The sequence below is a fragment of the Euprymna scolopes genome, chromosome 46, assembly GCF_053919585.1.
Source record: "Euprymna scolopes isolate OS-2025 chromosome 46, ASM5391958v1, whole genome shotgun sequence".
In the NCBI taxonomy this organism is placed as follows: domain Eukaryota; kingdom Metazoa; phylum Mollusca; class Cephalopoda; order Sepiida; family Sepiolidae; genus Euprymna; species Euprymna scolopes.
The window spans coordinates 145711616-145738816 of record NC_136527.1 but is presented as its reverse complement, the minus strand read 5'-3'; the positions used below and the strand labels follow the sequence as shown (position 1 = coordinate 145738816).

The following is a 27201-nucleotide window of genomic DNA, read 5'->3' as shown; positions in this document are numbered from 1 at the left end:
CGTGCTGGACAATTCACATTATATTTTCACGTTCGCGCCGACCTACCGTAGTCTTTTTTTTTTTTTTTCCTAAACAACTGGAATGGACTTTTCTTGGTGGCCAAACTGTTAACGTCGCAGATGTTTTTTTTTTTTTTTCACAATTTATTTTCCTACTTTTACTCATAACTCCGGGTTTGATCCTTCCTACTTACCTACCATTACATTTTTTAAAACTCCCCCCCCCGTCCCGGAAACAAACACTCGGGCAACGCCGGGTACCCCCGCTAGTAAGGAAATAATCGAATTTTTAATTACGGAAATATGAGATTTTCTGTCTCTAACTGTGTACAGTTAAGTCAATGGAGATCTGTGACCTAGTTCTATATTCGTCCAGTTTAAACTATCATAACTTTCTTAATTTTTGGCAGATCTTAAAAAGTAAGGTACCACTAGAAAGCTTTTGAAATTCTTAATAAGAACCGAAAACACAAACAAAGATTCATAGTAATTGACTGATTTTTATTATAATACGAATATTAATTTGGCATTGATACTTGCTACAATTACTCGGAAATCGTCACCCTGACTTGGCTCTTAAATACTGGTAATGGTTACACTGACAAAATTGACTATTATAGTAAGATTGTCTCCATCACAATACATAGAATACTTTTAAAATGTGAATAAGCATTTAAAATTTTGCCCATTTATGACATAGTAAGGTCTTCACATAGCATATCAGCTGCCAGAGCATACTTGTTCAAATCAAAATCAATTGCATCATCTGAACTCTCATTCTCAGCCCAGTAACTAACAACATATGTTCCACCAGCCTTTTTCTTCAACTTGTCAATTTTTCCATTGTACCAAGTCTTATCGCCTGTCTCTTCATCATACCAAATATGACAAACTGACTTCCCCACAACTTTCCCTGACAATATATCCTCAACGTTACTCGATATATTATCATCTAATTCACAAAACTCTTTCCTAAGAACAAACTCTTCACTTTTTAACCTCTTTTCTAGCTTATTTCTGTCATAAGTCTTTTCTGCATCTTTTTAGATATCCGCCGTAAAATTTCTTCTTTGGTTTCTACGCTCCTTTTCCTTCCTACCTGGCGTTGATTTCTTGCCAAACCTACCGATAACATTATCAATCTTTCTCTTTTTACACGTTCAAGTGAGTCAAGATATGAGCCAACTTTATTTTTCTTAGCCCTGATCTTTGAGGATATAAAACTCAGTGTAGCATTAGGGGTTCGATCTTTTGCTGCAGAAAGCATTCCCATTAACTCCTCTGCGTCAATATTATGACACCTTGCTGATTCAGTTTCCTTCTTCAGTTCTTCAGTTACAGATATATTGAAATAGCGTTTGTACTGTCTTTCCAAAACTACAACAATTTGAGAGAGGCACTGTGTCATCATAGAAGAGAATAGAGAGGCATCATCATCATCTTCTGAAGTTTTGCTAAAGTAACATCAGTATCTAAATCCTCATTGAAAAAGTTTACAGTCATTTCCAGTAACTCCAGTGGTCTATCAACTAAATTTTTTATACGCTCTACTACACTTTTAACAACAGATATACCTTCTACATGTCCAACAGTTTGAGATGTAGAGGAAGTATAAAATTTTGACATCCACAGCCCTGACAAAAATTTTCCTATCAAGCCTAAAACCTGCAATTCTAAGATGCCTACTGGAGAGGTGAAGTCTTTGAGGATGGCAGACTGTAATCCACCTCATGAAACTGTGCCTGTAAAGAAAAATTCTGAGAATGTTTCATAATGAACTACTAATTTTTGAGAAATGTCAAATAATATATGTAATCTGTTTCCTCTATATCTTGGCAGAAACCCCTTTGGTAAGCCAGACTTCTCTAAAAATGAGATAAATCCCTTTGGATCTCCCTTACTGTCCTTATATCTGAATTTATTGATGGCCAATACAATGTTGCCAGCTACACAATCATTTCCTAACAAATGGCCCTTATCAGTTTCAACAGCTTTAAGTGCAGAACGTGTCACACTGGCAATACTTTCCAATGGATGTAAATGACAATTCAGTTTATTTAAAGATACATTCCATGTCTCCTCTAGACGGGAAATTGTAGCAAAGTTGACAACCACCCTATCAGTGAGAGTATTACTGATCCTTGAAACCACACTCTTCCTGGTTGTCTCAAAATCACAATGAAAAAACTGACAATAAACATTAACCATACGATTGATAGAATATAAAACATGGTTTTCATAGTCTTCAGCTGTACCGCCAGGCAGATGATCAATAGATATGACATAGCAATTGGAAGGTGATGTTATATGGATCTCATTGACATGGACACCTTCCTGAGTAGTGGCATCAAAGCATAATGTAAGGTTTTCATTGCTCAAAATATACTCAGCAACCTGAAAGTCTGAAATGGCCCCTAACTCCCATCATCTCTACAGTTGATCTATGTGGTATATTTTCTGTACTATATCAACACCTACCTAGGAAGCTTTTTATCAAATTAGGAACATTTATAGTTGGAACATTGTTCAAAATGCAGTCGTACACAAAAATTCTTATGTCCAGTGAAAAAGTCTTCCCTTCCTTTTGAAAAATTTTTGACTGATTGTCCACCTGTTCCTCTAGAATGAACTTGTCATTCTCTAACTCCAGGAGATGTCCTTTTCTCTTCCTTGCAACCTCTATCTCACAGAAGAGATGTTGCGAGTTTGTCTCTGATGTATTGTTATTTTCATGGAAAGTGTTTGACTGAGCTTCAATCTATGATCCCCCCTCGCCAAACTTTCACAAGAAACACTCGTCTAGCTGTAAACACTATCAAAAATTCCCCCCACTCTTTATCTGTGCCTAAACCTACACGTAGATTCCATGAACAGAGCTTCTTTCTTAGAACTGCACGCCTGTGGAATTGTCTTCCGTTTTCCTGCTTTCCGGCTGACTACAATATGGTTGTCTTTAAGTCTAACGTAAATAAGTTCTTGATGAGCCGTTCCATATAAGTTATCAAATTTACCAAATTTTCATTACTAATGATTACTGTATTGTCCAATTTCTAATGTACACTCTTTAACCCTTATCCTTGAGTGGCCTCTTGGCCTTGATAATGTGGTGATGCCTATGTAAAAAAAAAAATAAATAAAAAAATAACATCTTTTTCTTTCAGTTTATTTTCAAGGACAGTCACAACATCCTTGTCAGCATTAGTGACACTGTCCACCTGACTCTCTCGCTTTCCTCTGTAGTAGCTTTTTAACTGACTGTGTTTGTCCTTTTGCTTCTTGAGTTCATGCTCAAGTCGTTGGAAGTCTTCTATATTTGCATTTTTTAAAAAAATTTTTAGATCCTTCCTCAACAAAGTGATAATCGCCGTCTGTTTAGAGATCACTGTCTTTTTCCTCAGCAAGTCCTGGTTCGAGTATTTGACCTTCATCCCATGTGTTGACTCGATTTTAGCTTTCAGTCCTTGCATAGATGTCTTGTATTTTTGTTGCATAACTTGCTTTGATTTAGAAACAAAATCAATTAATTTGCACCTTGGTGTTAACGGCTTTCTTGATGTTCTCTCGGAGGAGGTTGTTGGTGTAGCAGGAATTGGTACAGCTAATGGAGTTGAAGAAGTGGACGGTGTTGGGCTGCATTCATTCCCTTGGCTAGTCTTTGTTTCAATATCAACAGGAGGACTGTCTGACTGGACTTTGTAGAAAGTAAACACCTCATCACACAAGTGCCTGAATTTCTTCAAGTAATTCTCTCTTGATAAGTTGGGGTATTTTCTTATTGTACAGTCCAACAATTTTTTTATTTGCCAAGGTTGTATGATGCAAGGGATTTTCATGTTTGCCTTAACATCAGAAATTGTCTGCACTATTGACTTGTTCTGGTGAAACAGGTGCAGAACATGTCCATTTTTCAGCGGATCATCAGTTGGAATTGAACCATAATTCTCTGTGATAAAATTCACAGCAACACTAGAAAGCTTGGAATTATCACTGGACTTCTTCCTTTTCTTTGGAGGCATTGTTTTGTATAAAGCCTATCTGAAAAAATAGGAAATAAACATGTACACATTTTGAAAAACAGAAATATCAGTAAAAGCTGTTTAAATTGAATAATAGTTGGTTACATGCCGTTAGTCATATGCCTATACGTGTTTGCATATGTATGTATATATATATATATATATATATATATCTATCTACATATATATATATAGATAGATATATATATATATATGTAGATAGATATATATTTATGTAGATAGATAGATAGATATATGTAGATATATATATATATCTACATATATATATATCTATGTAGATAGATATATATATCTGTAGATATATATATATATGTAGATAGATATATATATCTGTAGATATATATATATATGTAGATAGATATATGTAGATATATATGTATATATATATGTAGATAGATATATATCTACATATATATATATCTATCTACATATATATATATCTATCTACATATATATACATATATATATATGTAGATATCTATCTACATAGATATATATATATATATGTAGATAGATATATATATGTAGATAGATATATATATATATATCTATCTATCTACATATATATATATCTATCTACATATATATATATATCTACATATATATATATCTATCTACACATATATATCTATCTACACATATATATATATCTACACATATATATATATATCTACATATATATATATATCTACATATATATATATATCTACATATATATATATATCTACATATATATATATATATCTACATATATATATATATATCTACATATATATATATCTACATATATATATATCTACATATATATATATATATCTACACATATATATATCTACATATATATATATATCTACATATATATATATCTACATATATATATATATATATATCTACATATATATATATATCTACATATATATATATCTACATATATATATATATCTACATATATATATACATCTATCTATCTATCTACATATATATATCTACATATATCTATCTATCTACATATATATATATATCTACATATATATATATATATATCTATCTATCTATCTACATATATCTATCTATCTATCTACATATATATATATATCTATCTACATATATATATCTATCTATCTACATATATATATATATATATCTGCTCGTGCAAGATACAATATATCAAATGAAATCGGTGATAAATTAAGGAGATAAATTGACCACATGGCACTCAAATTGTACCTGAAAACACGGTCACTATTTTAGTCAAAAGTTACTAATTGAAAAGATTTAGCGATCATTTAGTTGAATATTTCATATAATATATATATATAATATATATATTATATGAATTATATATTATATATATATTTATATATATTTCATATAATATATATATATAATATATATATTATATTTCATATAATATATATTTATAATATCTGTATTCTTGAGTATTTGGTGTCTAAAGCAAAATATAAGAGACAGATTAGCAAATATCAACGATCGAATGTATTTGGTGGATTTTCGTCAGAAATCAAAAATGGCTGTCACTGTATACTCGGATGGGGGGGGAAATTTGCTAGGTCTGGAAATATATGTGCTAATGCTTATTTTTGCATGAAACTTGGCAGTTATGGAGAAAAATAAATATTCTACCACTTCTATAAGTTATAAAAATACAACTTGCTCACCTTTATAAACTGTAGTGTTAGAAAAATGAGCGTAAACTTCACTCAATTTTTACTCCCGATTGTCGTGGGCGTATTCAGAAATTTAAAAAACCAGCATGGAGAGGAAAACATGTGTAAAACGTTATCATAAGCTGCACAGCCTGAAAAGCCCTCAAAAACCGATTACGTACTTCACAAAAATACAATAACAAACAACTACGAGTGCAGAGTTTGCTCGACTCACTGAACAGAAGCAATCGAACTAGAATATAGGTCACTGTGGCCTACCTACCTAATAAGACCAGTATCTAACAAATATTTGAATAACTACAAAAAACACCGACTTCCATTATTTTATAAAATGCACAACCGGCGAAATTAAATGCCATAAAATAATAGGAAAACAATAATAATAACTAGCAGGACCTGTGGAAATTCATCAGGGGGGCTTGTTCATATGTAACATATTGCTTTTTTTCTTTTTATTCATATGTAACATATTGCTTTTTTTCTTTTAATGTTACTACATTTAAAATTTTATTTTATTCATATGTAACATATTGCTTTTTTCTTTTAATGTTACTACATTTAAAATTTTATTTTATTCATATGTAACATATTGTTTTTTTTTCTTTTAATGTTACTATATTTAAAATTTTATTTTATTCATATGTAACATATTGCTTTTTTTCTTTTAATGTTACTATATTTAAAATTTTATTTTATTCATATGTAACATATTGCTTTTTTTCTTTTAATGTTACATTTAAAATTTTATTTTATTCATATGTAACATATTGCTTTTTTCTTTTAATGTTACTACATTTAAAATTTTATTTTATTCATATGTAACATATTGCTTTTTTTCTTTTAATGTTACATTTAAAATTTTATTTTATTCATATGTAACATATTGATTTTTTTCTTTTAATGTTACAACATTTAAAATTTTATTTTATTCATATGTAACATATTGCTTTTTTCTTTTAATGTTACTACATTTAAAATTTTATTTTATTCATATGTAACATATTGCTTTTTTTCTTTTAATGTTACTACATTTAAAATTTTATTTTATTCATATGTAACATATTGCTTTTTTTCTTTTAATGTTGCTACATTTAAAATTTTATTTTATTCATATGTAACATATTACTTTTTTCTTTTAATGTTACTACATTTAAAATTTTATTTTATTCATATGTAACATATTTCTTTTTTTCTTTTAATGTTACTACATTTAAAATTTTATTTTATTCATATGTAACAGATTGATTTTTTTCTTTTAATGTTACTACATTTAAAATTTTATTTTATTCATATGTAACATATTGCTTTTTTTCTTTTAATGTTACTACATTTAAAATGTTATTTTATTCATATGTAACATATTACTTTTTTCTTTTAATGGTACTACATTTAAAATTTTATTTTATTCATATGTAACATATTGCTTTTTTTCTTTTAATGTTACTACATTTAAAATTTTATTTTATTCATATGTAACATATTACTTTTTTCTTTTAATGTTACTACATTTAAAATTTTATTTTATTCATATGTAACATATTGTTTTTTTTTCTTTTAATGTTACTATATTTAAAATTTTATTTTATTCATATGTAACATATTGCTTTTTTTCTTTTAATGTTACTATATTTAAAATTTTATTTTATTCATATGTAACATATTGCTTTTTTTCTTTTAATGTTACATTTAAAATTTTATTTTATTCATATGTAACATATTGCTTTTTTCTTTTAATGTTACTACATTTAAAATTTTATTTTATTCATATGTAACATATTGCTTTTTTTCTTTTAATGTTACTATATTTAAAATTTTATTTTATTCATATGTAACATATTGCTTTTTTTCTTTTAATGTTACATTTAAAATTTTATTTTATTCATATGTAACATATTGCTTTTTTTCTTTTAATGTTACAACATTTAAAATTTTATTTTATTCATACGTAACATATTACTTTTTTTCTTTTAATGTTACTACATTTAAAATTTTATTTTATTCATATGTAACATATTGCTTTTTTTCTTTTAATGTTACTACATTTAAAAAATTTTTTTATTCATATGTAACATATTGCTTTTTTTCTTTTAATGTTACTATATTTAAAATTTTATTTTATTCATATGTAACATATTGCTTTTTTCTTTTAATGTTACTACATTTAAAATTTTATTTTATTCATATGTAACATATTGCTTTTTTTCTTTTAATGTTACTACATTTAAAATTTTATTTTATTCATATGTAACATATTGCTTTTTTTCTTTTAATGTTACTATATTTAAAATTTTATTTTATTCATATGTAACATATTGCTTTTTTCTTTTAATGTTACTACATTTAAAATTTTATTTTATTCATATGTAACATATTGCTTTTTTTCTTTTAATGTTACTACATTTAAAATTTTATTTTATTCATATGTAACATATTGCTTTTTTTCTTTTAATGTTACAACATTTAAAAGTTTATTTTATTCATATGTAACATATTGCTTTTTTTCTTTTAATGTTACTACATTTAAAATTTTATTTTATTCATATGACACATATTGCTTTTTTTCTTTTAATGTTACTACATTTAAAATTTTATTTTATTCATATGTAACATATTGCTTTTTTTCTTTTAATGTTACTACATTTAAAATTTTATTTTATTCATATGTAACATATTGCTTTTTTTCTTTTAATGTTACAACATTTAAAATTTTATTTTATTCATATGTAACATATTGCTTTTTTTCTTTTAATGTTACTACATTTAAAATTTTATTTTATTCATATGTAACATATTGCTTTTTTTCGTTTAATGTTACATTTAAAATTTTATTTTATTCATATGTAACATATTGCTTTTTTTCTTTTAATGTTACTACATTTAAAATTTTATTTTATTCATATGTAACATATTGCTTTTTTTCGTTTAATGTTACTACATTTAAAATTTTATTTTATTCATATGTAACATATTGCTTTTTTTCTTTTAATGTTACTACATTTAAAATTTTTTTATTCATATGTAACATATTGCTTTTTTTCTTTTAATGTTACTACATTTAAAATTTTATTTTATTCATATGTAACATATTGCTTTTTTTCTTTTAATGTTACTACATTTAAAATTTTATTTTATTCATATGTAACATATTGCTTTTTTTCTTTTAATGTTACTACATTTAAAATTTTATTTTATTCATATGTAACATATTGCTTTTTTTCTTTTAATGTTACTACATTTAAAATTTTATTTTATTCATATGTAACATATTGCTTTTTTTCTTTTAATGTTACTACATTTTAAATTTTATTTTATTCATATGTAACATATTGCTTTTTTTCTTTTAATGTTACTACATTAAAAATTTTATTTTATTCATATGTAACATATTTCTTTTTTTCTTTTAATGTTACTATATTTACAATTTTATGTTATTAATATGTAACATATTGCTTTTTTCCTTTTAATGTTACTACATTTAAAAATTTTTTATTCATATGTAACATATTGCTTTTTTTCTTTTAATGTTACTACATTTAAAATTTCATTTTATTCATATGTAACATATTGCTTTTTTTTCTTTTAATGTTACTACATTTAAAATTTTATTTTATTCATATGTAACATATTGCTTTTTTTCTTTTAATGTTACTACATTTAAAAGTTTATTTTATTCATATGTAACATATTGCTTTTTTTCTTTTAATGTTACTACATTTAAATTTTTTTTATTCATATGTAACATATTGCTTTTTTTCTTTTAATGTTACTACATTTAAAATTTTATTTTATTCATATGTAACATATTGCTTTTTTTCTTTTAATGTTACTACATTTAAAATTTTATGTTATTCATATGTAACATATTGCTTTTTTCTTTTAATGTTACTACATTTAAAATTTTATTTTATTCATATGTAACATATTGCTTTTTTTCTTTTAATGTTACTACATTTAAAATTTTATTTTATTCATATGTAACATATTGCTTTTTTTCTTTTAATGTTACTACATTTAAAATTTTATGTTATTCATATGTAACATATTGCTTTTTTTCTTTTAATGTTACTACATTTAAAATTTTATTTTATTCATATGTAACATATTGATTTTTTTCTTTTAATGTTACCACATTTAAAATTTTATTTTATTCATATGTAACATATTGTTTTTTTTTCTTTTCATGTTACTATATTTAAAATTTTATTTTATTCATATGTAACATATTGCTTTTTTTCTTTTAATGTTACTACATTTAAAATTTTATTTTATTCATATGTAACATATTGCTTTTTTTCTTTTAATGTTACTACATTTAAAATTTTATTTTATTCATATGTAACATATTGCTTTTTTTCTTTTAATGTTACTACATTTAAAATTTTATTTTATTCATATGTAACATATTGCTTTTTTTCTTTTAATGTTACCACATTTAAAATTTTATTTTATTCATATGTAACATATTGTTTTTTTTTCTTTTCATGTTACTATATTTAAAATTTTATTTTATTCATATGTAACATATTGCTTTTTTTCTTTTAATGTTACTACATTTAAAAGTTTATTTTATTCATATGTAACATATTGCTTTTTTTTCTTTTAATGTTACTACATTTAAAATTTTATTTTATTCATATGTAACATATTGCTTTTTTTCTTTTAATGTTACTACATTTAAAATTTTATTTTATTCATATGTAACATATTGCTTTTTTTCTTTTAATGTTACTACATTTAAAATTTTATTTTATTCATATGTAACATATTGCATTTTTTCTTTTAATGTTACTACATTAAAAATTTTATTTTATTCATATGTAACATATTGCTTTTTTTCTTTTAATGTTACTACATTAAAAATTTTATTTTATTCATATGTAATATATTGCTTTTTTTTCTTTTAATGTTACTACATTTAAAATTTTATTTTATTCATATGTAACATATTGCATTTTTTCTTTTAATGTTACTACATTTAAAATTTTATTTTATTCATATGTAACATATTGCTTTTTTTCTTTTAATGTTACTACATTTAAAAGTTTATTTTATTCATATGTAACATATTGCTTTTTTTCTTTTAATGTTACTACATTTAAAATTTTATTTTATTCATATGTAACATATTGCTTTTTTTCTTTTAATGTTACTACATTTAAAATTTTATTTTATTCATATGTAACATATTGCTTTTTTTCTTTTAATGTTACTACATTTAAAAGTTTATTTCATTCATATGTAACATATTGCTTTTTTTCTTTTAATGTTACTACATTTAAAATTTTATTTTATTCATATGTAACATATTTCTTTTTTCCTTTTAATGTTACTACATTTAAAATTTTTTTATTCATATGTAACATATTGCTTTTTTTCTTTTAATGTTACTACATTTAAAATTTTATTTTATTCATATGTAACATATTGCTTTTTTCCTTTTAATGTTACTACATTTAAAATTTTATTTTATTCATATGTAACATATTGCTTTTTTTCTTTTAATGTTACTACATTTAAAAGTTTATTTTATTCATATGTAACATATTGCTTTTTTTCTTTTAATGTTACTACATTTAAAATTTTATTTTATTCATATGTAACACATTGCTTTTTTTCTTTTAATGTTACTACATTTAAAATTTTATTTTATTCATATGTAACACATTGCTTTTTTTCTTTTAATGTTACTACATTTAAAATTTTATTTTATTCATATGTAACATATTGCTTTTTTTCTTTTAATGTTACTACATTTAAAATTTTATTTTATTCATATGTAACATATTGCTTTTTTTCTTTTAATGTTACTACATTTAAAATTTTATTTTATTCATATGTAACACATTGCTTTTTTTCTTTTAATGTTACTACATTTAAAATTTTATTTTATTCATATGTAAAATATTGCTTTTTTTCTTTTAATGTTACTACATTTAAAATTTTATTTTATTCATATGTAACATATTGCTTTTTTTCTTTTAATGTTACTACATTTAAAATTTTATTTTATTCATATGTAACATATTGCTTTTTTTCTTTTAATGTTACTACATTTAAAATTTTATTTTATTCATATGTAACACATTGCTTTTTTTCTTTTAATGTTACTACATTTAAAATTTTATTTTATTCATATGTAACATATTGCTTTTTTTCTTTTAATGTTACTACATTTAAAATTTTATTTTATTCATATGTAACACATTGCTTTTTTTCTTTTAATGTTACTACATTTAAAATTTTATTTTATTCATATGTAACATATTGCTTTTTTTCTTTTAATGTTACTACATTTAAAATTTTATTTTATTCATATGTAACATATTGCTTTTTTTCTTTTAATGTTACTACATTTAAAATTTTATTTTATTCATATGTAACACATTGCTTTTTTTCTTTTAATGTTACTACATTTAAAATTTTATTTTATTCATATGTAACATATTGCTTTTTTTCTTTTAATGTTACTACATTTAAAATTTTATTTTATTCATATGTAACATATTGCTTTTTTTCTTTTAATGTTACTATATTTAAAATTTTATTTTATTCATATGTAACACATTGCTTTTTTTCTTTTAATGTTACTACATTTAAAATTTTATTTTATTCATATGTAACATATTGCTTTTTTTCTTTTAATGTTACTACATTTAAAATTTTATTTTATTCATATGTAACATATTGTTTTTTTCTTTTAATGTTACTACATTTAAAATTTTATTTTATTCATATGTAACATATTGCTTTTTTTCTTTTAATGTTACTACATTTAAAATTTTATTTTATTCATATGTAACATATTGCTTTTTTTCTTTTAATGTTACATTTAAAATTTTATTTTATTCATATGTAACATATTGCTTTTTTTCTTTTAATGTTACATTTAAAATTTTATTTTATTCATATGTAACATATTGCTTTTTTTCTTTTAATGTTACTACATTTAAAATTTTATTTTATTCATATGACACATATTGCTTTTTTTCTTTTAATGTTACTACATTTAAAATTTTATTTTATTCATATGTAACATATTGCTTTTTGTTTTTTAATGTTACTACATTTAAAATTTTATTTTATTCATATGACACATATTGCTTTTTTTCTTTTAATGTTACTACATTTAAAATTTTATTTTATTCATATGTAACACATTGCTTTTTTTCTTTTAATGTTACTACATTTAAAATTTTATTTTATTCATATGTAACATATTGCTTTTTTTCTTTTAATGTTACTACATTTAAAATTTTATTTTATTCATATGTAACATATTGCTTTTTTTCTTTTAATGTTACTACATTTAAAAAATTTTTTTATTCATATGTAACATATTGCTTTTTTTCTTTTAATGTTACTACATTTAAAATTTTATTTTATTCATATGTAACATATTGCTTTTTTTCTTTTAATGATCCTACATTTAAAATTTTATTTTATTCATATGTAACATATTGCTTTTTTTTTTTTAATGTTACTACATTTAAAATTTTATTTTATTCATATGTAACATATTGCTTTTTTTTTTTTAATGTTACTACATTTAAAATTTTATTTTATTCATATGACACATATTGCTTTTTTTCTTTTAATGTTACTACATTTAAAATTTTATTTTATTCATATGTAACACATTGCTTTTTTTCTTTTAATGTTACTACATTTAAAATTTTATTTTATTCATATGTAACATATTGCTTTTTTTCTTTTAATGTTACTACATTTAAAATTTTATTTTATTCATATGTAACATATTGCTTTTTTTCTTTTAATGTTACTACATTTAAAAAATTTTTTTATTCATATGTAACATATTGCTTTTTTTCTTTTAATGTTACTACATTTAAAATTTTATTTTATTCATATGTAACATATTGCTTTTTTTCTTTTAATGATCCTACATTTAAAATTTTATTTTATTCATATGTAACATATTGTTTTTTTTCTTTTAATGTTACTACATTTAAAATTTTATTTTATTCATATGTAACATATTGCTTTTTTTCTTTTAATGTTACTACATTTAAAATTTTATTTTATTCATATGTAACATATTGCTTTTTTTCTTTTAATGTTACTACATTTAAAATTTTATTTTATTCATATGTAACATATTGCTTTTTTTTCTTTTAATGTTACTATATTTAAAATTTTATTTTATTCATATGTAACATATTGTTTTTTCTTTTAATGTTACTACATTTAAAATTTTATTTTATTCATATGTAACATATTGCTTTTTTTCTTTTAATGTTACTACATTTAAAATTTTACTTTATTCATATGTAACATATTGTTTTTTCTTTTAATGTTACTACATTTAAAATTTTATTTTATTCATATGTAACATATTGCTTTTTTTCTTTTAATGTTACTACATTTAAAATTTTATTTTATTCATATGTAACATATTGTTTTTTCTTTTAATGTTACTACATTTAAAATTTTATTTTATTCATATGTAACATATTGCTTTGTTCTTTTAATGTTACATTTAAAATTTTATTTTATTCATATGTAACATATTGCTTTTTTTCTTTTAATGTTACATTTAAAATTTTATTTTATTCATATGTAACATATTGTTTTTTTTCTTTTAATGTTACTACATTTAAAATTTTATTTTATTCATATGACACATATTGCTTTTTTTCTTTTAATGTTACTACATTTAAAATTTTATTTTATTCATATGTAACACATTGCTTTTTTTCTTTTAATGTTACTACATTTAAAAAATTTTTTTATTCATATGTAACATATTGCTTTTTTTCTTTTAATGTTACTACATTTAAAATTTTATTTTATTCATATGTAACATATTGCTTTTTTTCTTTTAATGTTACTACATTTAAAATTTTATTTTATTCATATGTAACATATTGCTTTTTTTCTTTTAATGTTACTACATTTAAAATTTTATTTTATTCATATGTAACATATTGCTGTTTTTCTTTTAATGTTACTACATTTAAAATTTTATTTTATTCATATGTAACATATTGTTTTTTCTTTTAATGTTACTACATTTAAAATTTTATTTCATTCATATGTAACATATTGCTTTTTTTCTTTTAATGTTACTACATTTAAAATTTTATTTTATTCATATGTAACATATTGCTTTTTTTCTTTTAATGTTACTACATTTAAAATTTTATTTTATTCATATGTAACACATTGCTTTTTTTCTTTTAATGTTACTACATTTAAAATTTTATTTTATTCATATGTAACATATTGTTTTTTCTTTTAATGTTACTACATTTAAAATTTTATTTTATTCATATGTAACACATTGCTTTTTTTCTTTTAATGTTACTACATTTAAAATTTTATTTTATTCATATGTAACATATTGCTTTTTTTCTTTTAATGTTACTACATTTAAAATTTTATTTTATTCATATGTAACATATTGCTTTTTTTCTTTTAATGTTACTACATTTAAAATTTTATTTTATTCATATGTAACATATTGCTTTTTTTCTTTTAATGTTACTACATTTAAAATTTTATTTTATTCATATGTAACACATTGCTTTTTTTCTTTTAATGTTACTACATTTAAAATTTTATTTTATTCATATGTAACATATTGCTTTTTTTCTTTTAATGTTACTACATTTAAAATTTTATTTTATTCATATGTAACATATTGCTTTTTTTCTTTTAATGTTACTACATTTAAAATTTTATTTTATTCATATGTAACATATTGCTTTTTTTCTTTTAATGTTACTACATTTAAAATTTTATTTTATTCATATGTAACACATTGCTTTTTTTCTTTTAATGTTACTACATTTAAAATTTTATTTTATTCATATGTAACATATTGCTTTTTTCTTTTAATGTTACTATATTTAAAATTTTATTTTATTCATATGTAACACATTGCTTTTTTTCTTTTAATGTTACTACATTTAAAATTTTATTTTATTCATATGTAACATATTGCTTTTTTTCTTTTAATGTTACTACATTTAAAATTTTATTTTATTCATATGTAACATATTGTTTTTTTCTTTTAATGTTACTACATTTAAAATTTTATTTTATTCATATGTAACATATTGCTTTTTTTCTTTTAATGTTACTACATTTAAAATTTTATTTTATTCATATGTAACATATTGCTTTTTTTCTTTTAATGTTACATTTAAAATTTTATTTTATTCATATGTAACATATTGCTTTTTTTCTTTTAATGTTACATTTAAAATTTTATTTTATTCATATGTAACATATTGCTTTTTTTCTTTTAATGTTACTACATTTAAAATTTTATTTTATTCATATGACACATATTGCTTTTTTTCTTTTAATGTTACTACATTTAAAATTTTATTTTATTCATATGTAACATATTGCTTTTTGTTTTTTAATGTTACTACATTTAAAATTTTATTTTATTCATATGACACATATTGCTTTTTTTCTTTTAATGTTACTACATTTAAAATTTTATTTTATTCATATGTAACACATTGCTTTTTTTCTTTTAATGTTACTACATTTAAAATTTTATTTTATTCATATGTAACATATTGCTTTTTTTCTTTTAATGTTACTACATTTAAAATTTTATTTTATTCATATGTAACATATTGCTTTTTTTCTTTTAATGTTACTACATTTAAAAAATTTTTTTATTCATATGTAACATATTGCTTTTTTTCTTTTAATGTTACTACATTTAAAATTTTATTTTATTCATATGTAACATATTGCTTTTTTTCTTTTAATGATCCTACATTTAAAATTTTATTTTATTCATATGTAACATATTGCTTTTTTTTTTTTAATGTTACTACATTTAAAATTTTATTTTATTCATATGTAACATATTGCTTTTTTTTTTTTAATGTTACTACATTTAAAATTTTATTTTATTCATATGACACATATTGCTTTTTTTCTTTTAATGTTACTACATTTAAAATTTTATTTTATTCATATGTAACACATTGCTTTTTTTCTTTTAATGTTACTACATTTAAAATTTTATTTTATTCATATGTAACATATTGCTTTTTTTCTTTTAATGTTACTACATTTAAAATTTTATTTTATTCATATGTAACATATTGCTTTTTTTCTTTTAATGTTACTACATTTAAAAAATTTTTTTATTCATATGTAACATATTGCTTTTTTTCTTTTAATGTTACTACATTTAAAATTTTATTTTATTCATATGTAACATATTGCTTTTTTTCTTTTAATGATCCTACATTTAAAATTTTATTTTATTCATATGTAACATATTGTTTTTTTTCTTTTAATGTTACTACATTTAAAATTTTATTTTATTCATATGTAACATATTGCTTTTTTTCTTTTAATGTTACTACATTTAAAATTTTATTTTATTCATATGTAACATATTGCTTTTTTTCTTTTAATGTTACTACATTTAAAATTTTATTTTATTCATATGTAACATATTGCTTTTTTTTCTTTTAATGTTACTATATTTAAAATTTTATTTTATTCATATGTAACATATTGTTTTTTCTTTTAATGTTACTACATTTAAAATTTTATTTTATTCATATGTAACATATTGCTTTTTTTCTTTTAATGTTACTACATTTAAAATTTTATTTTATTCATATGTAACATATTGTTTTTTCTTTTAATGTTACTACATTTAAAATTTTATTTTATTCATATGTAACATATTGCTTTTTTTCTTTTAATGTTACTACATTTAAAATTTTATTTTATTCATATGTAACATATTGTTTTTTCTTTTAATGTTACTACATTTAAAATTTTATTTTATTCATATGTAACATATTGCTTTGTTCTTTTAATGTTACATTTAAAATTTTATTTTATTCATATGTAACATATTGCTTTTTTTCTTTTAATGTTACATTTAAAATTTTATTTTATTCATATGTAACATATTGTTTTTTTTCTTTTAATGTTACTACATTTAAAATTTTATTTTATTCATATGACACATATTGCTTTTTTTCTTTTAATGTTACTACATTTAAAATTTTATTTTATTCATATGTAACACATTGCTTTTTTTCTTTTAATGTTACTACATTTAAAAAATTTTTTTATTCATATGTAACATATTGCTTTTTTTCTTTTAATGTTACTACATTTAAAATTTTATTTTATTCATATGTAACATATTGCTTTTTTTCTTTTAATGTTACTACATTTAAAATTTTATTTTATTCATATGTAACATATTGCTTTTTTTCTTTTAATGTTACTACATTTAAAATTTTATTTTATTCATATGTAACATATTGCTGTTTTTCTTTTAATGTTACTACATTTAAAATTTTATTTTATTCATATGTAACATATTGTTTTTTCTTTTAATGTTACTACATTTAAAATTTTATTTCATTCATATGTAACATATTGCTTTTTTTCTTTTAATGTTACTACATTTAAAATTTTATTTTATTCATATGTAACATATTGCTTTTTTTCTTTTAATGTTACTACATTTAAAATTTTATTTTATTCATATGTAACACATTGCTTTTTTTCTTTTAATGTTACTACATTTAAAATTTTATTTTATTCATATGTAACATATTGTTTTTTCTTTTAATGTTACTACATTTAAAATTTTATTTTATTCATATGTAACACATTGCTTTTTTTCTTTTAATGTTACTACATTTAAAATTTTATTTTATTCATATGTAACATATTGCTTTTTTTCTTTTAATGTTACTACATTTAAAATTTTATTTTATTCATATGTAACATATTGCTTTTTTTCTTTTAATGTTACTACATTTAAAATTTTATTTTATTCATATGTAACATATTGCTTTTTTTCTTTTAATGTTACTACATTTAAAATTTTATTTTATTCATATGTAACATATTGCTGTTTTTCTTTTAATGTTACTACATTTAAAATTTTATTTTATTCATATGTAACATATTGTTTTTTCTTTTAATGTTACTACATTTAAAATTTTATTTCATTCATATGTAACATATTGCTTTTTTTCTTTTAATGTTACTACATTTAAAATTTTATTTTATTCATATGTAACATATTGCTTTTTTTCTTTTAATGTTACTACATTTAAAATTTTATTTTATTCATATGTAACACATTGCTTTTTTTCTTTTAATGTTACTACATTTAAAATTTTATTTTATTCATATGTAACATATTGTTTTTTCTTTTAATGTTACTACATTTAAAATTTTATTTTATTCATATGTAACACATTGCTTTTTTTCTTTTAATGTTACTACATTTAAAATTTTATTTTATTCATATGTAACATATTGCTTTTTTTCTTTTAATGTTACTACATTTAAAATTTTATTTTATTCATATGTAACATATTGCTTTTTTTCTTTTAATGTTACTACATTTAAAATTTTATTTTATTCATATGTAACACATTGCTTTTTTTCTTTTAATGTTACTACATTTAAAATTTTTTTATTCATATGTAACATATTGCTTTGTTCTTTTAATGTTACTACATTTAAAATTTTATTCATATGTAATATATTGATGTTGGCATTCTGTAGATGTTCAGCATAAATGGAATCGTTCTGATATGATTTTAGCTTTTTTATTAAAACTGCAAAAGTATTTATATAAGTTAGCAGGGACACCTGGCGTAGCCCAGAAAATTTTAGGGTTTGTCTTACTATACACATAGATTCGAAAAAGTGGTAAAAAAAACAAATATATAACAGATAAATGTTACCAAAGGCAAGATAATTTACTCTTCTATCTATCTACAAACGTTTTAGGGGTTTACTCGCTTTAAAACGTAATTGGTTCGAACATTATGCAATTATTATTGAAATATTTGAAAAAGAAAAATGGCGGTGTGCTCGCTGTTGAACATGGTAAGTTTGGGAAAATGAGTTCAAACTAAATAATTATACAAAATACTGTAAGAAGCCCACCAAATATATGTCCGCCTATGTCACGGTAACTTTTTTTTTTTACACAGAAATCACCACATTATCAAGGCCAAGAGGCCACTCAAGGATAAGGGTTAAAAAGTGTACAGTAGAAATTGGACATTATAGTAATCATTAGTAATGAAAATTTGAGAAAAGTTGATAACTTATATGGAACGGCTCATCAAGAACTTATTTACGTTAGACTTGAAGACAACCATATTGTAGTCAGCCGGAAAGCAGGAAAACGGAAGACAATTCCACAGGCGTGCAGTTCTAAGAAAAAAGCTTTGTTCATGGAATCTACGTTTAGGTTTAGGCACAGATAAAGAGTGGGGGGAATTATTGATAGTGTTTACAGCTAGATGAGTGTTTCTTGTGAAAGTTTGGCGAGGGGGGACCATAGATTGAAGCTCATTCGAACACTTTCCATGAAAATAACGATACATCAGAGACAAACTCGCAACATCTCTTCTGTGAGATAGAGGTTGCAAGGAAGAGAAAAGGACATCTCCTACGAGGCTACGAAGTCTATTTTGAACTCTATCAAGGCAGGCCAAGTCCTTTCTAGCAGCTCCTGCCCAGATGTGGCAACAGTATTCCATCCTTGGACGTACCTGGCTCTTATATAGATAGAGAATAGCATCAGCAGTGAGATATTTACCGGATCGATAGAAAGATCCCACCATTTTTCCAGCGGCCTTGGCAACAGATTTGATGTACGTGTTCCATTTAAGATCAGGAGTAATGGTCAAGCCAAGAAGTTTGTCAAAACTTGAGGCCTCCTGAAGACGAGAGCCATTCATTTCAATTGATGTCAGATGTGGATCAGAATGTTGATGATGTAAAGAGAGAAGCTTGGTTTAAGATGCATTAAAAGTAACCAGCCATTCTTTACCCCATTGAGTGAGTTTCTAACAGTAGTTTTTATAATTATTTTAATCATTTTCCAAATTTACTGTATTCAACAGTGAGCACAGCACCATTTTACTTTTTCACATATACCAGTAAACACTGTTTATTATTTATTTAGACAAAAATCGAAAACGGGGTTAAAAATCAAATATATAACAAATGATTGTTATAAAAGGCAATTCCAGTAATTCTTCTACCTACTTGGATAAGCATTTTTTTTGTATTTCAACTTATTTTGGAGCGCTTATTTACTTTATAAAAAATCGTACCGAGTCTTATATTAGAATTAAAAAAGTTGGCGGATATAAAACAGCCATCAGGGAAGTCTCGATAATCATTTAAAAATCAATTATAAAACAACATACTGGTAAGAAACCACTAAATAAATTTATACACATTTTTTACATTTTTTGTTTATTAAATTAGTTGGTACATCTTTTAAACACAAATCTATAAAAAAAATTACACTAGATGATCTGAAAATCACCCCTGTTCAGGTGCATGCTATCATAAGAAAGCTCGACACTGCAAAAGCATGTGGACCTGATCTCATCCCGGCTGTGCTATTAAAAATGTGCGCTGCCGAAGTAGCTCCAGTTCTCTCCAAATTTTACAACAAATGCCTTAATGAATCTTGCTTTCCTGCCTGCTGGAAAAATGCTTCTGTAGTGCCAGTTTTCAAGAATTTTGACGAAAGAACTGACCCAGTAAATTATTGCCCCATTAACCTTCTCCCACTTTTCGCTGAAATATTTGAGACCATAATTAACCAAGCTCTAGTCCATCACCTTACAGATTCTAAACTCCTGACTGACCAACAGTATGGATTTAGGCAAGCCCGTTCCACAGCAGACATTCTAACTGTAATCTCAGAACGTATATACCAGTCACTGGACAAAGCGGGGAAGGGTAGAGCGGTAGCTCTAGATATATCTAAAGCTTTTGACAATATGATATAAATGCAGGAGTGCCTCAAGGGTCTATCCTTGGACCTCTGTTATTCTTAATATTCATAAATGACCTCCCTGACAAAATTGTCTGTGAGATGGGAATCTATGCTGACGACATTACGCTCTATAACAGACACGACAAGAAAACAAATGAACACATATCTAAAAAATATGGCAGAAACACTAGAGGATGACCTCCAATCTGTAGTAGAATGGGGACAAAAATGGATGGTCACCTTCAATGCTGCCAAGACTTAACTAGTTTCCTTCAATAATTACAAGAAACCTTCCCTACCGCCAATAGCAATGGTCAATGACTCTTTATCTGAAAGTACATCTTTTAAACTCCTCGGCCTAACGTTCACAGGAAACATGAGTTGGAACAATTACATTGAGAGCATTGCCAGGACCACTGCCAAAAAGGTAGGTTCTCTCTATCATGCTAGAAAGCTGCTGACAGCTGAAAGTGTCCTGTACCTCTATAAGGCCACCATTCGCCCATGTATGGAGTATTGTTGTCATGTTTGGGTTGGTGCATCTGCTACTAGTCTCTCACTCCTAGACAAGGTTCACTTGATAGGTCCTGGACTGTCATCTAAGCTTCAGCCTCTGACCCATCAACGAAATGTAGCATCCCTCTGCCTATTCTACAAGTACTTAAACGGTGAATACTCCAACAAACTGCAAGCATTTGTACCCCTTGACGTAAATATCGCTGACAAACCCGACAAGCAGCAAAATCCCACCCCTTCACAGTTGAGATCCCTAGATGTAAGAGAGCCTTCTACTCCAGTAGTTTCTTTCCCAGAACCGCTAAACTTTGGAATTCCCTTCTGGATTCTTGCTTCCCCAACTGTACTTACATGCAGAAGTTCAAGTGTAACGTGAACCGACATCTTGCTGCCCAACTCCCCACATAGTACCTCTGGAGCTTATGTCCCTAATAGTAGCCCCCTACATCAAAGTGGCAACGTGTCTTGTTTGGAATGAAAATGTAAAAAAAAAGAAAGTTAATAACACATAGGAAAAAGAAACAGAAGATTACAAAACCTTATATAAGCTCCATTAGGTGTGTCAGAAATTTCGTGAAAAATATTGAATAATTCCACCCCGTCTTTCCAAGCTTATAACTCCTCGAAAAATGTAATTCAAGCCCTAATTCTTTTTTCAATTAAAGGAGCAAGGACCAAGGTTTCATTAAAAAACAAAAACAAAGAAACAACGTGTTTTTTTTAAGGTTTTAAACTTCGGACTTTAAAGGTAAATTTCTAAAAAACACTACTTTTTTGTTTTAAATTTAAATATATTATTTATTGATCTTTTATCTTCAATTTGTGATACATAACACTTTGGTGAGTAAATTAATTATTTACTTTTTAATAGACATTTCAAAATAAGAGGCGTGAATTATTCGACCCCCTGTCTTTCCAAGCTTATAACTACTCGAAAAATGTAAGTCAAGCCTTATTGTTTTTTACAATTAAAGGAGCAAGGTTTCATAAAAATAAAATAAAAAACAAACAACGTGGTTTAAAAAAAAAGCTTTTAAACTTCGAACTTTACAGGTAAATTTCTAAAAAACACTACTTTTTTTTTAAATTTGAATATATTATTTATTGACCTTTTCTCTTCAATTTGTGAGTAAAAGTAAATAATTAATTTACTTACCAAAGTTTTATATAAACTTTGGTAAGTAAATTAATTATTTACTTTTTAATAGACACTTGAAAATGGGGAGAGGTGTGAATTAAAAAAAAACGTTTGTCTAAAATATTATATTTGGTTTATTGGAAAGAGCATAAAATTTCACATTGACCCTGAAAATATCGTAAAAATAGAATCAATAGAAAAATTTTGATAGATTTTTAAAGTTTAAAAATTCAAAAATATTGAGTTTGTAAAATTCATTACTGTTTTAAAAAAGAAATATTTCTTTTACTTTTAAAACAACTTTAATAGTTTATTTGGGAAGTATAATCCATAAAGAAAATAAACAACCCACTTTTAAAAGAGAAATTACGAGTGTTTTATATTTTATTCGCAGTTTCGTGTTAGGGGTGTCAAAAATTCCTACAAAAATTCTGATACACCAAAAGCTCCATTCGCTTCAAACAAATAGGTGCTAGTGCACTTATTGATCTGCGCTAATTTTTAAATAGTATTTTCAAGTTGAATTAAATTTTACGATCTGTTTTTATGAAATTGTATGGTAAAAGTATAGAATAGTTACACAACACCCTCCCCTCTCCATGTTAAGAATGGCTTTCAAAATAATAACGTTATTATTTCAGCACAGATCAATAAGTGCACCAGTATGAACACATAATTTACAGATACTATTGACTGCTAATTGGTCCTGTAGTGGGTGTTCATTTTATGTTAAATTTATATAGGAAAGTGATCCATTTACCCTAAAAACTTAAATATTTATTATTTTATTCTTTTTTGCAGATATTTTAAATCTGTTAAAACGTAGTTGCCAAAAGAAAGTCATTTTTAAAGGAATAAACTATGCTGTGTTAGATTGCAGAGTTTTACAACTATTTTTTCCATATTAAGTCTCTACTAGTTGTTGATGGCCAATAAATACGTTCATTTTATGTAAATTTATAAAAAAAAGTGATCCCTAATCTAAAATTTAAAACATTGGAAAAAAACATTAAAAATCGAAAGGAATTCTCCAGCGAAAAAATAGGCTATATATATATATATATATATGGTAATCTCCAAAAATACCGTTAGGGCTTACAACATGGCCGCCAGAAGAGTCACGTGATCCGGTTGATCCAAAACATGAATTGTGCAAATGGAAAACGCAGCCTTGAAGGCAAACTTTGACAAACAATCACAATTTGTTTGTATTTAATTTTTTGTTGATATAATGTTGTTATAAAAATAGGCAAACTTTGAAAAACAATCTTAGGTTGTTTTTAGTTAAAACAGTGTTTATAAAAAGTATTTTATTCAGAACAAACAAGTGGTCGACTAGGTGTATCAGAATTTTAGGCGGAATTTTTGACACCCCCAACAAAAAACTGCGAATAAAATATATAAAACTCGTAATTTCTGTTTTTAAAGTGGGTTGTCAATTTTCTTTATGAAATATACTTCCAAAATAAACTATTACAGTCGTTTAAAACATAATAGAAGTATTATTTTTTAAAAACAATGTTTACAAAATGTCTACGCACGTTCGTAGACATTTTGTAAACATTTAAAAAAACAAACAAACTGTGATTGTTTCTCAACAAAAAATTAAATGACCGTTCTAAATAAATTATTTATTATTATGATATTGAAAAACTGTTTTTGTACTTATGCTTGTTTGTCAAAGTTTGCTTTAAATTTGCGTTTTCCGGTTTCGTAATATGGCGATTCATGTTTTGGATCAACCGGATCACGTGACTCTTCTGGCGGCCATGTTGTAAGCCCTAACGGTATTTTTGGAGATTACGATATATATATATATATATATATATATATATATATATATATATCTTGTGTACAGAAAGCTGTTAGATGAGACAAATCATTGGTACCGTCGGATTCCAGCCCAATAATTAGGACCGTATAAGATATACTTATCAAGCTCTCTTCAGCCAAATATCTGCTGAAGAGAGCTTGATAAGGATATCTTAAATGGTCCCAATTATCGGGCTTGAAACCGACGGTATCAATGACTTGTCTCATCTAACAACTTTCTGTACACAAGATATATATATATATATATATATATATATATATATATATATATATATATATATATTTAAAGTGATGGTTGTGTAGTTCCAACGAGAGAAAAAAAAATGTATATTTAAAAGAGTGTAGCCATCAACAATTGTGGGTCCTTTTAAAGGTTCCCATCATATTTTTATTTTAAAACATTTCTATAACACGTTTCGAGCTTAGGTGTGCTCTCTTCAGATGTTTTCGTAAAAAGTTTTTCTTTAAAATGGGAGTTTGAAAAGTTATTTTTACATCTGCTGAAAAAAACACATTTAGTATCAGCAGATGTAAAAATAACTTTTCAAACTCCCATTTTAAGTAAAAACTTTTTGCGAAAACATCTGAAGAGAGCACACCTAAGCTCGAAACGTGTTATAGAAATGTTTTAAAATAAAAATATGATAGGAACCTTTAAAAGGGCCCACAATTGTTGATGGCTACACTCTTTTAAAAATATATATATATATATGACAAAAATGTAAATGTCAGGTTAAATAATGTAATTTTAGGAGATTTTTGGTGCTTCTTTAAGATAGAGTTGATAAAACGATTTTTTATATGTGATTTAAGCAAAAACATTATTACCTACTTAACTGAAATATCAGAAAATAGTAATATTTTTAAAAAATTACGAGAATTTAACAAGTGAAAATTATTTATAGGTAAAAGTAACTTCTTCGAAAAGTTGGGTAAAATTGCATTTTTCTTAGATGTCCTAGAGTAGACAATGAAGATATAACGCTCGGAACGCAAGGTTTAGATTAAACCAACATTTGTAGTCTATAGTCATAGACTTTTTCTTTCTTTCTTTCTTTTTTTTTTTTTTTTTTTTTACTAAAATACAATAACAGCAGTTCAACTCGATGAGTTTTCGTAATTTTTTTAATATTTTTATTGCATTGCAATAAAAGTATATGTTTTTAATGTTTTAAATTAATCTTAGAAGTTATTGAATTTTTAAATTGTTATAAAATTTAAAAAAAAACAAAAAAAAACTTACCTTTCATTCCAGGAATTCAATATAAAAAAAATCGGGATGAATTCGTTTCTTTTTCTTTTGTGTTCAAAACAGAAAATTTGTTTTTGTTTGTTATGATTTCTTTAGTAAATTGCCACAAATTTTGTTTTGTGTGTTCAATTCATTAAGAAATAAAATATATGAAAATATAAAAGAATCAAAATTAAAATATTAAAAACACGATTTAAACGTGAAATTATTTAAAAAGAAAATCAACTGCTAAAGAGCAAAGGATTTAGGTCATCATAAAACGGTGTAACCATTATTTTGTTCGTCGTGTAAAAATGTCCATTTATTAGTTAAGTGTGCCGAATTGTTTTCCTATCAAGTTGAGATTATTTTTGTCAATACTTAAGGTTTGTTGCAATTCATTTTGTAAAATTTATATTTTTAAAATACAGTTTATGAAAAAATAAAAAATTTGAAGATTTATTTCGTAAAATTCATTTTTTTTAAATACAATTTATTTGTCAATACCTTATAGACACCGCCAAAAATGGCCGAAAAATCAAGTTGTTGTTGTTTTTTAAAACGAAATTACATTTATTAAAATCCATTATGTCTGAGTAACTTTTTTTTCCAGAAAGATAAAACCCTGCATTTTATCATATAGAAAACAGAATAATGTAAAACTTTTTCTACTATTTTTAATTAAATTTTAAATGTTAAATTTTCCCCCAAAGTTAACAATTGACATTTTTTGTCTTGCACAAAAAACGTATATAAATAGTTAAAAAAAAAAAAAAGAAAAAAAAAAAGGTTTTTGAAATAATTAATTTATTTATTTGTTGTCTAACTAAGATTTAGGGTGATTTTCTATGAGAATATGCAAAAATATTATAATATAAGTACCCGGATTTAAAATAATTCTACTTATTCATATAGGCAGCCAGTTACTTAGCGTCGATTTAGACAATGTTTACATTTGTACTATGTGA

General features: G+C 23.6%; 1 protein-coding gene across 1 annotated transcript; it reads right to left on the bottom strand.

Annotated features, from left to right (window-relative positions):
• Positions 1-2416: 2416 nt before the first annotated feature.
• LOC145270598 (uncharacterized) lies at positions 2417-26498 on the bottom strand. Its single transcript, XM_080126228.1, has 2 exons — positions 26246-26498; positions 2417-4035 (listed from the first exon to the last, which is right to left on the bottom strand). Exon 2 carries the CDS (start codon positions 4014-4016, stop codon positions 3114-3116), a length of 903 nt encoding a protein of 300 aa, XP_079982354.1. The 5' UTR covers positions 4017-4035; positions 26246-26498; the 3' UTR covers positions 2417-3113.
• Between the last annotated feature and the right edge of the window lie 703 nt (positions 26499-27201).

What these genes read in the sequence shown, in the direction of transcription:
- LOC145270598 (XM_080126228.1), bottom strand. Translation starts at nt 4,016, where the DNA reads ATGCCTCCAAAGAAAAGGAAGAAGTCCAGTGATAATTCCAAGCTTTCT.